Source organism: Serinus canaria, chromosome 3 (genome assembly GCF_022539315.1).
Source record: "Serinus canaria isolate serCan28SL12 chromosome 3, serCan2020, whole genome shotgun sequence".
Taxonomy (NCBI): Eukaryota; Metazoa; Chordata; class Aves; order Passeriformes; family Fringillidae; genus Serinus; species Serinus canaria.
The window spans coordinates 98,690,816-98,706,123 of record NC_066316.1 but is presented as its reverse complement, the minus strand read 5'-3'; the positions used below and the strand labels follow the sequence as shown (position 1 = coordinate 98,706,123).

At 36.1% G+C, this 15,308-nt stretch overlaps 1 protein-coding gene across 2 annotated transcripts in view; it reads left to right on the top strand.

Annotated features, from left to right (window-relative positions):
- Window positions 1-15,308, top strand: part of NOL10 (nucleolar protein 10) — a 52,809-nt gene that overhangs the window by 16,462 nt on the left and 21,039 nt on the right. For both annotated transcript variants that reach the window (XR_001991643.3, XM_009095214.4), the window contains exon 13: window positions 2,731-2,783. Coding sequence is in view for 1 of the 2 variants with exons in the window: in XM_009095214.4 (XP_009093462.1) it covers window positions 2,731-2,783 (53 nt within the window). In the remaining variant the exon portion in view is untranslated. The remainder of the gene's footprint in view (window positions 1-2,730; window positions 2,784-15,308) is intronic.

Genomic DNA, 15,308 nt, shown 5'->3' with positions numbered 1-15,308 from the left:
AGAGTTTAAGGAATAATCATGACTGAAGATCTGAAAATAAGGAAATGCTTTCAGTAAAATGGGTTTGCAGTTGTGGAAAGGTGGAAATATAACATGATTTCAGTATCAGTATGGGTTTGGCTCAGTGCTCTTACTGGTGCCCCAGCATTCTCAGAGCCCCTCTAGATGCATGACACAGGAAAGCCAGGAGATCTTTGCCTAGCTTATGTTTTGACACTTCATGGGTCACTGCTGCTGAGAAAGGCAAAGACCCCATTTTCACCCTTATTGGAGAGATGAGGATTTGATGGATGGACTATTCAGGGGATGAGGAATTGGTTGGGTAGTCTCATCCAGAAGGTGTAGTGGTCAGCAGTTCAATGTCCAAATGGGGATCAGTGACAGGTGGTGTCCCTTAGGGCTCTGTATTGGGACCAGCTTTATTTAGTATCTTCATCATCAATGACATAGACAGTGGGATTGAGCTGTCCCAGCAAACTGGCAGATGACACCAAGCTGAAGGATGTGATGTCATCCAGGCATACTTGGACAAGCTTGAGAATTGAGCCCATGGGAATCTCATCCAAACCAAATTGTTCTGTGGTTCTATAATTCTATCAGTTACTGTAAACTCAAGATCAGTATACTGTGAACTGGTTTTTTTGGTGGTATTTTGTCATAGTTTGGAATTTTTAATTAAACTATTTTACCAACCAGCTTCAGTATTAGTACCTTTCCTGGGAAGCAAATCCTTGTGTATCTTTGACCAGACTACATGATGACAAATTTCAGTGGATCTCTTAATAGCTTAATATATTCCTCTGATCACAAATGAACAGAATGGGACTATGGGAAAGAGATTTACCACTTACCGAGTCAATTTAGCCTTTAGTCAATTTAAGTTGTAGGATATAAATGAAAATTGACAGTATCTTTCGTGATAGAAATCTGTGTTCAAATACTGTAAGAAAAATTAAAAGGTAAAAATCTGCATTTTCTAAAACTGCTGCTCCTACATACTATCACTTCATACTCCCATTTTTATTTTGCATTCATGATACTGTGTTGCTGACCATTTTCTAGAGAGGGTCTTAGTAAAACTTCTGAAAACAGGCTCTCATTTATTTCCCTTCCACAGTAATCAAACTAGGCTGTTATGTAGTTTGTTAGGGTGTGGTCTCTCTTCCCATAAACATTGATTAAAACGAACAAGCTAAAGCAATAAAAATGCATTGAATAGACTTCTCCTTAAGAGAAGTCTAACTTTCATTCTTCTATTTCCCTTGCAGTATACACTCATATACTGTTCAGAAGTCTGGTTTTGTCCTCCTTTAATTATTGGTGGAACACTCTCAAAGAGGAGGTTTTGCTGCACTGTCATCTTTGAAGCATCTGCAGAATTAATTTCCGTCTTTATTTCTAATGATTCCTATTCAGGCAATGGAAAGATGTTTTGTCTTATGAAATAGTAGTGAGTGTGCTGTTAGGGGAGCATGTAACTTGTATACTATGCTGGAGTACTCTGTGTGTGTATTCAAGTATATGAATTCTTGCTTTTTCCTTAAATTGCCTGCAGACCTTTCCAGGCACAGTTTTTTAGTCTGTTTGCTGACTAAGCTTTCACAAATATCTTGCTTTGCTGGGAAAGTAAGCTCCCTTTTTTCTGACATTATAAGTCCAGCTGCATTGTGTAGTTATAATAAAAGGATTAGGTAGAAAGGATTACTCCACCCATGGTAATTGCATTCCTCTACTTGGGTGTAAATTAAATTTCTGCCCTCTGGGTGTGTAGTAATTGACCCAATTATTCATAGTCTCAGTGGCACATGTTGCAGTTCTTTCGGATCAGAATGTTATCTAATTTGATGGCACTTTTCTTCTTCATAATCAATCTTTTGTATTACCTGTTGATTGGCTACATTGGAAAGACTAAATTGAGATAAACATAAAAGTATATGGCAAATGTTCTTATTACTCTTTTATGTAGAAGGAAATTGAGTGTTCTTCATTTTGAACTTACAAGAATTCTTGTGGCAGTAGGAGATTTTCCACAGATTTTAGTATTCTTAGTGTATTTTTTTAATATATTCAGAGTATGTAAACCCCTTATTTGTGGTGTTTCTTGGGTATATTCATAGATACTTTAAATTCTACATTTGCCCTGCTTGGTAGGACTAGTATTACTCCTTTTGAAGCCACAATATCCTATATCTCATTTTGGGTTGAGAAGCTGCTGTTGTATTTATTTCCCAAGATGAAATATGAATGAAGGTCTAAACCATGTTATGATTTATGGCTCTGTTGAGGTGTGTGTTTAAAAAAAACCCAAATAACCACATGTACTCATACCAATGTATTAATAATGCAATTTTATGTCCAGTGCAGTTTTTAACTGCAATACTAACTGTTCTGCTAACTGCAATACTACTACTGTACTAAACAGTATTAAGGGATGAACTGTTCACATTTGCTGTGAAAGTTGGCAGCCTGCACTTGTCAGAGTTTATTGTTGCTTAAAGTGGTGCTGAACAATTAAGATAGAGGACAAGAGGGAATGAATATATAGAAAATTAAGCTTTGTTAATTATGCTAATATCAGACCTTTCTTTCTGTGGTATTTGATATAACAATTTATTACAGGTCTTGATTAATGTCCATTGCAAGCCAAGAATATGTACTTTTTGAACTTTTTTAAAAAATAGTATTTTCCTCTTCTGATCAATATTTTTAAATGTGGAAATCTCTTTTTAGGAATGCTAATGACTGCCAATGAAGCCCCTAAAATGAATATCTATTATATACCAGTAAGTAATACAAGTTGGTGCTGATATTGCTCCTAAAGACACAATTGTTTGGTGCCATTCAGGTATTTCGGTTGAAATTCATATCTACATTGTCTGTGTTGTCACAATAAAGTAAATTTAGGTTAACCATAATTTATTAATGTAACATGTTGATTTACTTAAAAAACAACCTGTAATTTGCCTTTTGCTACCAGTTTCAAAACTGGTTAGTGGCTGCAGAAAATTCAGATGGAGCTTTTTTTGATGAAAAATAGGGACTATATTTTTCAAGACAATAATTTTGCTTTGTTGTGAAATATTTCATTAGTCTCTTTAATATGTGGTGTACAGTGACATGGTCATAGCAGTAAATATTCTTTGTTCTGACAAAGTGATACTGTGTGACTTCAGGTACAGCTCTTGACTGTAGCTTCTGCTCAATGCCCTTCAAATGCAGCTTTTCACAGGATAAGCTTTTCACTTGGAAGGCTTAACTGTAGGTTTAACTCCCTGTTTTAACTCTGCAGATTGGTTTTAGGGGACTTGGCAGCAAGCCTTCTGGTGTCAAGGAATTGTACAGAAATTTACACCTGAATTTCACTCTTGGTTTAGTTTCTACAGTGTGTTATCTAGAGGTTTTCTTGTTCTGATAGAAGATAAATAGTAGGATACCTGTGTAGATAAATAGTAGGATACCATGTAGTACCTACTACCTGTGTAGTAGGATACCTGTATAAATTTTACGTGCAGAATAGCTGACCATTCTAAAAATGCATACACTTCTTAATTAATTTTATTCATGTTTTGGACAAAGTATAAAATTTATTAATATTGAAATATATATTTTACTCTTTTTTAAATGAGCCAAAAAGTCTGCATTTAGCTACTCAATTTTAAATTAACTGAAATTTAGTCTTTTTCAGTTCATTTCTGGTCATCCCCCACTGCCATATCTACTGTGTATGATCTTGATTATGTTCAGGATAGAGATTTATGAGTTTACATTTCTCTTTGTGGATTAGAATATATATACATGTTGTATTTGTGTGTCTAAACAGAATAGTATACCCCTCTAAATAATTCTGTAGTCTGATATATTTACTTATGTTATTAGATTTTTGCATTTAAAGAGATGTGGCATTTTATACATGAGTTATGTCAGGTTGTTCTTTGGATGTGAATTGCCTGTTTTTGTAATTCAGCTCTACCCAACTCACATTTTGTTAACTGGACTGTTCCATGCTTTGAGTGACAAAGGAAGACAAAAAATATTTATTTATTTATGACTAAATACTGGCTGTATTTAGAAGATGAACACTTTCTTTCCATTTACCTTGTCCTTTGTGACTTTGAGAGAGTAGCTCTCCAAGCATTTTTTTTCTGTATCGTCTTTTTTAATTAATGGATTAGGGAACACAAACTCACATATTTTTGAATTCTGATGAGTTTTTAAAACTGGAATGGACTAGTTAGTCAATTAAAATAATCCAGATGCAAAAAGCATTCCTTCTGTCACTAAAGGTAAGGTTCAGCTTCTCTCTGGAAATTGTGCACTGAGATTGTTTTATGCAGGTGTGCATGATACATGAACCTGACAGCTGTAGCACATGAACAGTTCACATCAAGCTTAGCCAAAAAGTTATTTCGTTGTCTTGATTGTCACCAGTGATGAATGTTTGTTAGAACTTGTTCAAGCTAGCATTATATGGAGTATTCTTGCACATATTGTAAATCAAAATGAAAAATACTTACTTTTTTGCTCTCTCAAAAATCTCTCATAGAATCCTCTGTGAGTACTGAATTCATGTTTTTTGAAGTCAGACAAGTAATTTTTAGTTAAGAATTATAAGCACTCTGTATTAGATCTTAGATCATACCTAGAGACAGCATTGCAAACGTAAATACTGACAAATACTATCTAGTATTTTTGCAGCATGTAGGCTATTTATATTTATATAAATCTTGCCCCAAACCATCTTCCTGTGTGATCATCCCCTGATTTTTGCTACCTGAGTCTGCCTAAACTTGTTTGGATGGTACGTTTTTATGGGTTTTACACTCAGAGTGACATGAGTATACAGATGGACCCAAATGATGATTAAAAAGCATAAATCCAAATATGAGTTCTATATTTGAAGTATTGTTGTTTTTATTGCTGTTTTTTGAAATATTGTGTAAATTTTAAATTTATTGTAAAGGCTACTGCCCAGTTTAAATTACCTTTTCAAATAAGCTAAACTTCTCCAGTTTGTGTCAGTGGCTTTGAGTTGGAAGGCTGTTGAACATACCTGAAATACTGTTGTTACTTTTACAGTTGACAATCTATAGTTCATTTCAAAACATGTAAAACTTACTCTAGACAATAGAAAAGTTAAATAGCAGTAAGAAGAAGTTACTTTGAAATAGAGACAGAAATCTCACCCTGTGGTCTGATTTTTTTACCCTGTGCCTTTTTACAAGCAAGACAGAAGGGGCTGGCACAGCCAGCGTTGTATAATTGAAGGGTGTTTTACTACATTTCCTAAAAATCAAGTATGTAGCTCACTAAATCTGTTTTTGTTGGCTGTTTTGTTTATTTTTCAATCTATCTTTTAAATGAAGAAAATATGAAATGGAGGACTTGTCAGCTTTCAACTGCTCCAGGGCTTTTTTTATTAAGGAAAACTTAATGTTATTAGCACATTCATGTTACAGTTTCATTCCTTGATCTTCCAGACTAGTTATTTGAGCTCAGAGTAGCACACCTGTCCTTTGGTTTCTCTGTCAGTAGATGATTAATACATGTGTTTTTTCCATCCTTGGAAGACTTACTAATTTCTTTGCACAGGCAAAGTTAAGTTTAGTTATGTGGGTCTTTGGAGCATAACTTTGAAGAACTATATTACTTGATCTATTTTCATGGTGTCATTTTCTATCTTTTCCTAAGAACTAGGATTCACAATTTTTTTAATGAGTAACTTAATTTTCTCTTTGTTTCTTTAAGGTAGACTTGAATAGTACTAAAATGTGTCCTTTGTCTTTGAGATGTTGACAGGAACTGATTTATAAGTCTTGTTGAATTCTGCAACAGATTAGATGCCTGAGAGAAATGCTGCTAAATGTAAAGGACAGTTATGTAAATAAAATCCATTCAATTTCCCATGCCTGTCATTGGCCTGTAGTGCTAATAATTATTCTCTTTTTTTACATGCTCATTGGAACAGCTATCAGGAATTGCCATGGCTATGATCAAGGAGGATATTTCAAATCCTAAATGTATGGTGCTGTGCTCTATGTAAAGAGAAAAAAATTCCCAGCAGTGGGAGTCTTGCAGAGCAGTATGTGCATAGATGGGTGCAGACAGACCCAGCATCCGCTGTCCGTGATTGGAGTTGGCCAGACAGTGCAGGACTGTGCCCAGCCCAGCATACCCAGCCTCTCAGCAGGTTTTGTTAGTGTGGGCACAGTGCTGTGCTAACACACTGTTGAACTGGGGCTGGCTCATGTCCGGCCAGCTTGGAATGTGCTCTGGCTGAGCTCATGTCTGACTGAATTATCTGTGTACGTGTGCCCGTTCTCTCCATTGTTAATGCCAAAGCTAAATTTCCATTTCAAACCCAAAAAATTACTCTTGAACTTCAGAATTATAAGAGTTTTGACAGTGAGTATCTTAATATTGCTTGTAAAAGAAATGGCACACATCAGCTTTTCCTGCAGAAGTTTCATCAGGGTAGGTATGACAGTTGAGACTAGGAATGTCTGAGAACATTGCATTTCTTATAAAAAAGTAAAAAAAAAAAAATGCTGCAGTTTTTTCTGTTGTGTGCAAAGCTGTAAGTAGAGGAAGTACAAGGTGATTTTTTTGTTTTCTAGAAAGGACAGGCAGGTTTGCTTTTCAATGGCAAGATACCTCATATAGGTACACAGTGCAGAGTGACCAAAAAGCAAATTGAATCTGACCCTTGAAATGAAATGTTTGTGTTACATAGGTAACATTAGTGACTTAGCTTAGAGACTTTGTTTTTGTTTTATTTTGCTGGGATTTAATGAGGGCAAGTGCCTCTGAATTCCTGACTGGAATTGGGCTGCTTGCCATTAGTTTAATAGCTAACTTGCACTTTATGCAAACATTTGGAACCTGCTTCTTGCCAGCTGGCTTCCTGGTACATCACTTTGATGTGTGCCTCGGGAAGGTTGAAATGAAAGTTGTGTGTGCCTTGGGATAGTTTTTAGACTACTGACTCAGAAACATAAGTTGATTCAATAGTGCAAGCAGGTCCTGGCCAAAGAAGTGAAGAGAGCAGGAGTTCCACTGACACATGGTGGTCCCCTGACCTTGGAACCAAGATGAGTCATATTCTCTTTAATTGAGGCTGTCATGTTCCATAACATACAAGGCTCTCTTTGCAGGTTGTACAGAAGGTACTCTGGGTGGAGAGCAAGGGGCATAGGTGTTGCTCTTAGTGTTTGCTTCTGTTTACAAAAACTTGTCTGATCTTAGTACAGATGTTGCAAAGCAGTCCTGTCTCATTTATTGCACTTGAAACTTTCGGCTACATGAACATACTGAAACTGAAACTTGCTCTCTTTGTTAGGCTGTTAAAAGAAGAGAGCAATTAAGCATGTAATTAATTGAGTGTAATATTCTGTCTTCTGGATTTTTTTTACTTTTCTGCAGTCTTGGCAGAACACTCCCTGTTGAGGCTAGAAGCAATGTACTTTTGGTGTAGTGAAGATATTAAGCTCCTAAAGGAAAAATAAATCCTGGAGCGTCTCTGGCTTCTTTTCAGGTGGTTTTGGAAAATAATTTGATATCCTAGCACTCCCCTAGTTCAGGGCTGTTGGAGTTATAAACTGGAAATGCTTCAAGAGCAAGTATTTCTTGCCTACTCAATGATTCAGATTCTCCAAGAGTACAAGGGTTCTGGTTTCTAATACAATACCTTCTTTGGACATGTGGCTGTCCCTATTGTTAGAAATATCATGAATTTTGTCCTCTTAAAGTTGTGTGGCTTTTCAGCCAAACCAGCCATTGCTGGTGCTTCTTGCCTTTCATACATTCTTTAATTTCTTTAATTGATTTTGTTTTCCCTTTTTTTTTTTTTCCTGATACTCCTCTAGTCTAGTTTAATTACTGTTTATTAGCATCTTTTTGTTTTGAATGTGCATCAAAAATGCTTATCCTAAAAATTTTTTTTTTCCTTGGATTTAGAAAAAAATTAGTTTTACAAGACCTGAGAAAAAACTAGTTTTTCATGAGTGGTTAACCATGAAATAACATAATCACTGATTAAGGCAACAAATCCTATTAGTTTACATGTTTTCATTTAATGCTCTGGTTATTTGGTGAAACAAATCTGTGGAGGAAGCTTGTACTGAACAAAATAGAAGTGAAAGCAGTTTTTTAATACCTTAGTTCATCCCCTTTATTTCTTACTGGATATTTGTTTGGAGTAGTTCTAGAATGTAAATTAGGGATGAACATGCTTTGATCATAGGTGCCCAGTTGAGCTGCTTCTAAATGGCTGAGTTGGTCAAAGTGGTGTTCACTTCACTCATGGACAGAAAAAGCATTTATCTGAAATAGGTAGGTATTTTCTGTCAGCCTGTGACAGGGTGCTCTCACTAGTTCTATACAAGATGTTATGACCATCAGATACCTGTCATTTTTTCACTTTAAAAAGTGTGGGAGGCTTCCCCTGTGTTACACTCTCCACACTTAATTCTATGATCACAGCCTTTCAGAACAATTTTATCACTCTGAGACTTATATATAGGATCATTTAGGATCTGCTGATTGTCTTTTTTTCTCTTTTGGGTCTTTATATTATAGGAATACAAATCTGTCTGTCCACATCTTGTACTTCATGCCTTTAGGGCTGGTGTACTGTGTAGTCAGCTGTCATTCAAATAGTTTGTGTGTGTTTTTAGAGCTGTAGTGAGATCTTTACAGAGTTTTGGCTAGTGTGGTAAAAGCTATGAATCAAATGATGCAATTCTTATTATATTTGTGTTTGGCATTTTGACACTAATAGAACAGATTTTCAGTAGAGTGCAAGATTTTGATTTCTTTTAGAATGTTTTCATGTCTTCTGATTGGCAGTATTAGGTCGTTCTGCATAAGTGCTGCCTCAAGTGTTGCTTTGTTCATGTGATGAGGCTGTGTTTTTTAGAAGACAGTTGTTCATCCTGTTCAATACAGGCCTTCCCTACCATGTTTTTGGTAAAGTGGAAAGCAACCATGAAACTGGCTTGTGCTAAGAGATTTTTTCTATCCTGAAATAATAGGTAATGTAGAAAAACATTTCATAGTCTGGGAAAAAAATATAGTGAAATAAAATGGTAGTTGTGACGTAAAATGGAAAATGTTGGTCTTAATCTTCGTTTGTTCATTTTGAAAACTGAAATGACTGGAAAGAAGGGTTGTTATGAAGTAATGTATTACAGTTGAGCTTTAGGGCTGCCAAGTGTCAATAGAATAAAGTTTCCATTAATAAAAAGATACCTGAGTTCATCATTGGCCTTTAAACTAATTTTGAGTTTTGATATATCAGTCTTGCAAAATTGTGTTTTCCATCCAGAACAGTCTAATCCTTTACACAAAAAAAAAATGTCTGGTGAATGATACATTACCTATCTCACAGTATTTACAAGCATAGGAAAAAAGTTGTTTATCTTTACAAGCAGAAATGTGAGCTTCCTACTTTTAACCTAAACACTTTCAAACTGAAAAATAACACACTGCGTTATTCCCAACAAAGGATATCCTCCATTTCCCATGTGCTGGCTGAGAGACACAGTACCCCTTACCACATATACACAGAAGGAAAACAGCAATGTGTGATGATCAGGAAACAATTTCTGATCTTCCTGTAAAACTTGTTTTAGATGTTTCTGGTGCTGATGACGTGTTAGTCTAGATTACAAACGTGTATGAACCCTGCTTAGTGCTGTTGTGGCTGTTGGTGTACTAGACAGCACTTCTTCAGTATTTTTTGACCAGACAGCAGCATGCTGACTGTAAAGTCATATGTATAGTTTACATCAAACCCTTCATAGAGCACAGGAGAAAAATCTTAAAAGCAGAGGTTGTGTGGAATTATACCAGGTGATTGCTTTTTAGTGTTGTGACTGTTTCTCAAGCAATGGGTGGTAATGCACCTTCTGTTCTTGAGTTCTTATTTTAAGAAACATGCTTCGAGGAGGGAGCATGCTCCCCTTGTTCTAAGCCTTGAGTATCTGAAAGATATTTTTTATTTCTTAACTTGCACTTGTTCTTTCCTTTGGGCCATCTATTTTTCACTTGGTTTCTCAAAATCTAAAGATGCTAGATTACCTAGCTAGTTGCCTAGCTAGGTAGTTGCCTAGCTTCTGTCAGTGAAGAGAGAGGCAGTCACAGATAATGAATATGTGTGATCGGTGAATGGAAGTGTTGTACTGTGCTGCATGTCTGTCAGCATGTAACGAGAACTAGAGTGTTTTAGCTTTTGAATCAGAAAAGACAAAGCATGTGAGAATTTTCTCCATGTAATCATTTCAACTCAGTCTTTACTTCATTACATTTGAAAGTACAGGGTAACTGTATTGTCATCTTCCGTGTTGCACTCAGAATTGAAAAGTCTTGTGAGTTATGACTATTTTATGCAGAAATAGTGAAAGTTACAAAGACCTAAGATTTCCATCACAGAAGACCTTAGAAGTAAATAAAACTATCATGGTTTTTTGTGAAAAAACATGTGTGAAAGCTTTTGAGTATTTATTTGAAAGCAGCTTTCTGCCTAAAATTATTTCCTGAATTATACAAAATTTCTTTAGCATTATGCTCTGCAATGAAGTTGGTTTATGCTGAGCTTATCTTCATTACCTGTCTGGAGGAGCTGCATATTCCCAACAGGTGGTTGCTTTTCCTTCCCTTTGTGTGTCTGGCAGTACTTGCCTAAACTCAGAAGTCTTCCTCCTAGCTTTGCAAAAAGCAATTAAGCTGCAATGGTAGGAAGTTACTAGAAACTCATACATTTCTAGATTTCTTCTAGTTTGTGAGTCATGTAAGGTAGACAAAGAGCTGGATTTGCCATTTACATCTGTAGCATTCCTCAAATTTCCCTAAAATACAGATCATCCTCCAGTATGTGTTGTTTTACTGACTGTAAAGATATTTAGGCTGTAACATTTCTTGGCATCTGGTGTGTACTGCAAGAACTCTGTTCCCAGTCACTTAAAAGCACAAGAGGCAAGATCCTACACAGTGAGACAGATGAGGAATTTTCCTGTCCTATCAAGAGAAGTTGATAAGGGGACGTGCTGGGACTTGGCATTTCTAGCTTATTTTTGGTGATTCTTACTTGTTAATTTAGATTGCCGTCAGGGGTTGTTGCATACTTACTAAAATCAATGTGTGCGTCACTCTCATCTATGTTGGTACTGGAAGTTTTGTCTGTTGATGGCCTATAGCCTTTGTATTGCAAGAAGAATGGCATATGTGCCATTATGTTTTGAGAAACAGATTTCTGAACATATTAGAACAGTTGGAAGCGGTGTAGAAGTTCTTTCCTTGTTTAAAAGAAAGGCCAAGACGCCATGACACTATTGCCTTGTCTGCCTCTCCTGTAGTCCCAATTGTAGATGCGAGGGAAGAACTTTGCAAGGAATTTATTCTTTCTAATGTGTCATGATGGGGTGGAGTTTTCTTTAGACTGTGTAAACCATGAAGGTGGTGTTCTTTGTGAGGGAGATTGTGCTGGTTCAGTGACACAGAGTCACTGAACAGTAAATTGACTTCATGAAGGTTCTGATGAGTACCAGAACCTATGCAAAGGAATTTGGTAAGAGCACTTAGTGAAATGTGGTAGGGAATGGGAGGTGTGGATGGCCAAAGTAAAATGTGGTTCCTGACTTACTGTCAGCAAGGCATTAGATCATCTGATCATGCCTGATCTGCACCTTTTTTTTTTTTTTTCATGGATAAAGAAAGACAATCGGCACATGTCCATAGGTAAATAAAACCAGGGAGTCCCAGCTGAACTTACTGCACAGTATTAAGGCAATTTTCCTAGTTGCCTCTCTTTTTACAGCTGCTATATGCCATAGAACCTGCTGTGTAGAATAAGGACAGACTTTTGGTAACTCTTGAATTATTTCTGACTGGTGTTTTTGGGAAGGTGCTTGAAGCAGGTCATGGTTGTTACAGATGCTTTGAGAAGCCACTCTCCCCTTACCTTTTGAGCTTCATTTGATTAGTTGACTTTATGTGAAAGTGGTGTGTTCTTGTGCTTCAAGTTTCAGTATATCATTCTGACTTCACATTGTCTGAATATTTAAAACCTGTAGGGAATCTGATAAATAACAGATCCATGGCAATACTGATGAAGTATTTGTTTTATGTATGTCAGAACATGATAGGGACATTGGTGGAGGCATCAGACTCTACTCTTAATGCCATGGCTGGTAAGTCACAGGTGACTTAAGTGTCCCTTTCTAGTTCTGTCTTGTGAGGAAAAGAGCTATTCTGATAATCTTATTTACAGTTTTAAGGAGTAATTTCGTTTGCTTGAGGGTGTTTTTTACCACTATTACGAGCAACTGGGCCTTTGTCTCCTTCAAAAGAGTGGCTTCACCAAGAGCATTCACAGTGAGAGCAGACCTGTGACTGGTTACCTGACTGTAGTACTTGTCAGACCAGAGAGTATGAGATTTAAAAAAAAAAATAAAAAAAAAACCAAAAAAAACCAAATCCAAACCACCACTATAAAGCCAAACTGCTTAGAATTAGAAAAAGAAGTACTGTCTGATAATTACCAGGATGGAAAGATTTAGTATCTCATTCCTAGAAGATGCATGCAAGTTCCTGCAGCAGCTTTTGTTTAGCACTGGGAAGGTCTTAAAAGCAATGTTTCCTTTAACATGCTCTCTAAGGAGTAAAACCTCCAAGTAGTTGATTTGGCAGCTTCCATAACATACTGAAAGGTAGGAAAACCAACTATTCAACCTCACTGATTAATGAATGTGCCAAAAATGTCTGGATGTGCTGGAGTTAGGATGAGAGAAAGAGCCAATTCATTGTATAGTTCAGTGAAATTTATGAGTGTGTGGGCTTAAAACCAACTGCAGTGCTGTTGTCAGTAGTATGCCAAAAGGGGAGAGTGTGCTGTTTAGTCTCTATTGGTCATGTCTGTACTCCACTGAGCTACTTGATGTCTTTAAAAGCACCAAATTTACACCATGTGATGCATGGTGAATGAAAGCATGAAATTATGAAGAATATATGGGAAATTTGTTTGGAGTTTATTCCCCAAACCAATTTAATTTGGAGAATCAAAGCATTTTCTTCAGTCCATTAAACAGAATTACGAGATTAACAGAACATAATTGGAGTTGATTGTAGAGCATTCATATGAAGAATGAAGATTACAAAAGAATGGTAGAATTCAAAATTACAAATTGTTTGGAGCACACTGGTTGCTATGGGAAATGCTGTGTATGGAAATGTGGTAGGCAGAAACATAACAAGATAATGTGATCCCAAGGCCCCTTCCTAACACAAACTGATATCTTAGTTTGGCTGTGGTTGAAGGTCAAAAGCATAGTAACAAGAACAGAGAGCTTCAGCTTTTCTCATCTACAAGTAGTAAAGATCCATCTGGGTTTTTTGAGTTACCAGTTGCAATTGACTTAATGTTAACTGTTAACAAGGTGCAACGGGGTGTTCTTTCTTCTCTTGTCTTCTCAATGCATCTAGATGGAAACTTTTCAAAGTTACTGCATATTGAGATCTGTCTAATTCTTAAAATTAGAGAACAAAACATTGAAAACAATATTCTTAAAATGAATAGTAATTAATATTTCATGTAATTGCAATAATTAAACCTGGCTATGCAATTAGGGAGCTAATTATGTTTAAAATGCAATTGCACATTTCTATCACTGCTCACACCCCGGGGATCATAATGGTTTTTTTTACCTCCCTCGTTAGACCTTCTGTAATTTTTCTCCTGTTAAATAGTGTGATTGAAACTGAGAATATGTATGCATAGATGTGCATTTGCTTTCTCCAGGAATTATATCCTGTTAAAGGTTTTAAATGCTTTATATTGTGCCATTTCATTAAAAAACAAACAAAATTTAAGATTTTATTGTTACTATTTGTCTTCTCCAAAGAATTCCTTTTTTGTCCTATAGGTAAAAATGTATGTAAAGTCTTTGAGTTGGATATATAAAATATATTTAGCTTCAAGAAATGATAGTCTAGAAAATAATCTCTCCTCGTTGAAGTGCTTTAAGATTTTTTTGTTTTATTTTGTTTTGTTTTTAATTGCGAATGGAGGAATGGATGAGCCACCTTGGATTGTGAAGTCAAGTCCCATTTTATCACAAGCACTCAGATTATATAATGTTTTTCTTGAATATTTCAGACTTCATCTGAAATTAGTTGTTGGTTGTTCCCCATTATTTCCACTTAAAAAGCTGTTAAGAGTCACACTCCTCTGATGCTTAGCTCAGCCCTAGTTTATAGTGGCTCTGTGATGTATTTATTCTTGTGCAAGCATTTCTGTTTCAGAAATCCTCCTGGCTGCCTTTCACAGTCCTTGCTGCAGTTTGCATTCACATGTACTAGATTTGTTCAAAATGTCTCCACCAACTCATTAATAATTTTTCACAATACACTGTACATAGAAATCTGTTGAAGACCTTAAATATGTGCTATTTTTGTTGTTATCACCATTATTCAAATAATATAGTAGTGAATTATTTAGTTAGTACATTTTTGCTACTTAGTGTAATGGTCTTAGTCAAAATGTGTAGAAGGTACCACAACACATAGATTTTTGACAGAAGGTCTTACTTCTAAAATACAAAAGAACAGTGATAGGATATATTTTCATGCTTTTTTGTTACTAGCTCTATCACTATGGTGTGGCCTGATACGGCCTTACAGAGTTAATTTTTGTGAAACTGAAGTTTTTCTGAATCTTATGCAGCCACAGCAAATAATGCCTCTGCTTTCCAAAGCCTCTGGAACTGTGTGGTTAAATGCTGTCCACGTACATTAAGTTAGTCCTCTAGAGGAAATTTGGACAGTCTAAACTTTCCAAATTCTACTGAATAATTTTCAAATCCGATAAATGCTGTCTTGTGGGCATTTTGCGTATTTCAGATTGCTAAAGTAAACCAGTGAAGATTGGGATGGTTGAGTCTTACTATATTTTGACATCTTGTTTATGGCTGAAGAGTTTATCACTGCCTTGTTTGAAATCTTCCAGGAACTTACTGTTTAACATCCAGAAAAACAGATTGGAACCTGTGTTTACTCCCAGAGAAGAAAAGAACAACTGTTCAGTCACTCCTGTAGAATTGGTCTTAGAAACCTTCAATCAGATACTTAACAAAACATGTCTGGATGTGCATTCATAGTAGTTTAATTTAAATCTCTTAACATCTGACTATGGAAGCTTCTACACATCCTGGGCTTCTTTTAAGTTGCTGAACATGTTTCATACTAGTTAGGATTAGGGCAGTTTTTTGTAGCTCTGAGAGCTCTCTGCAGAGCTGGCTGTCAAACTGCTGAGTGGT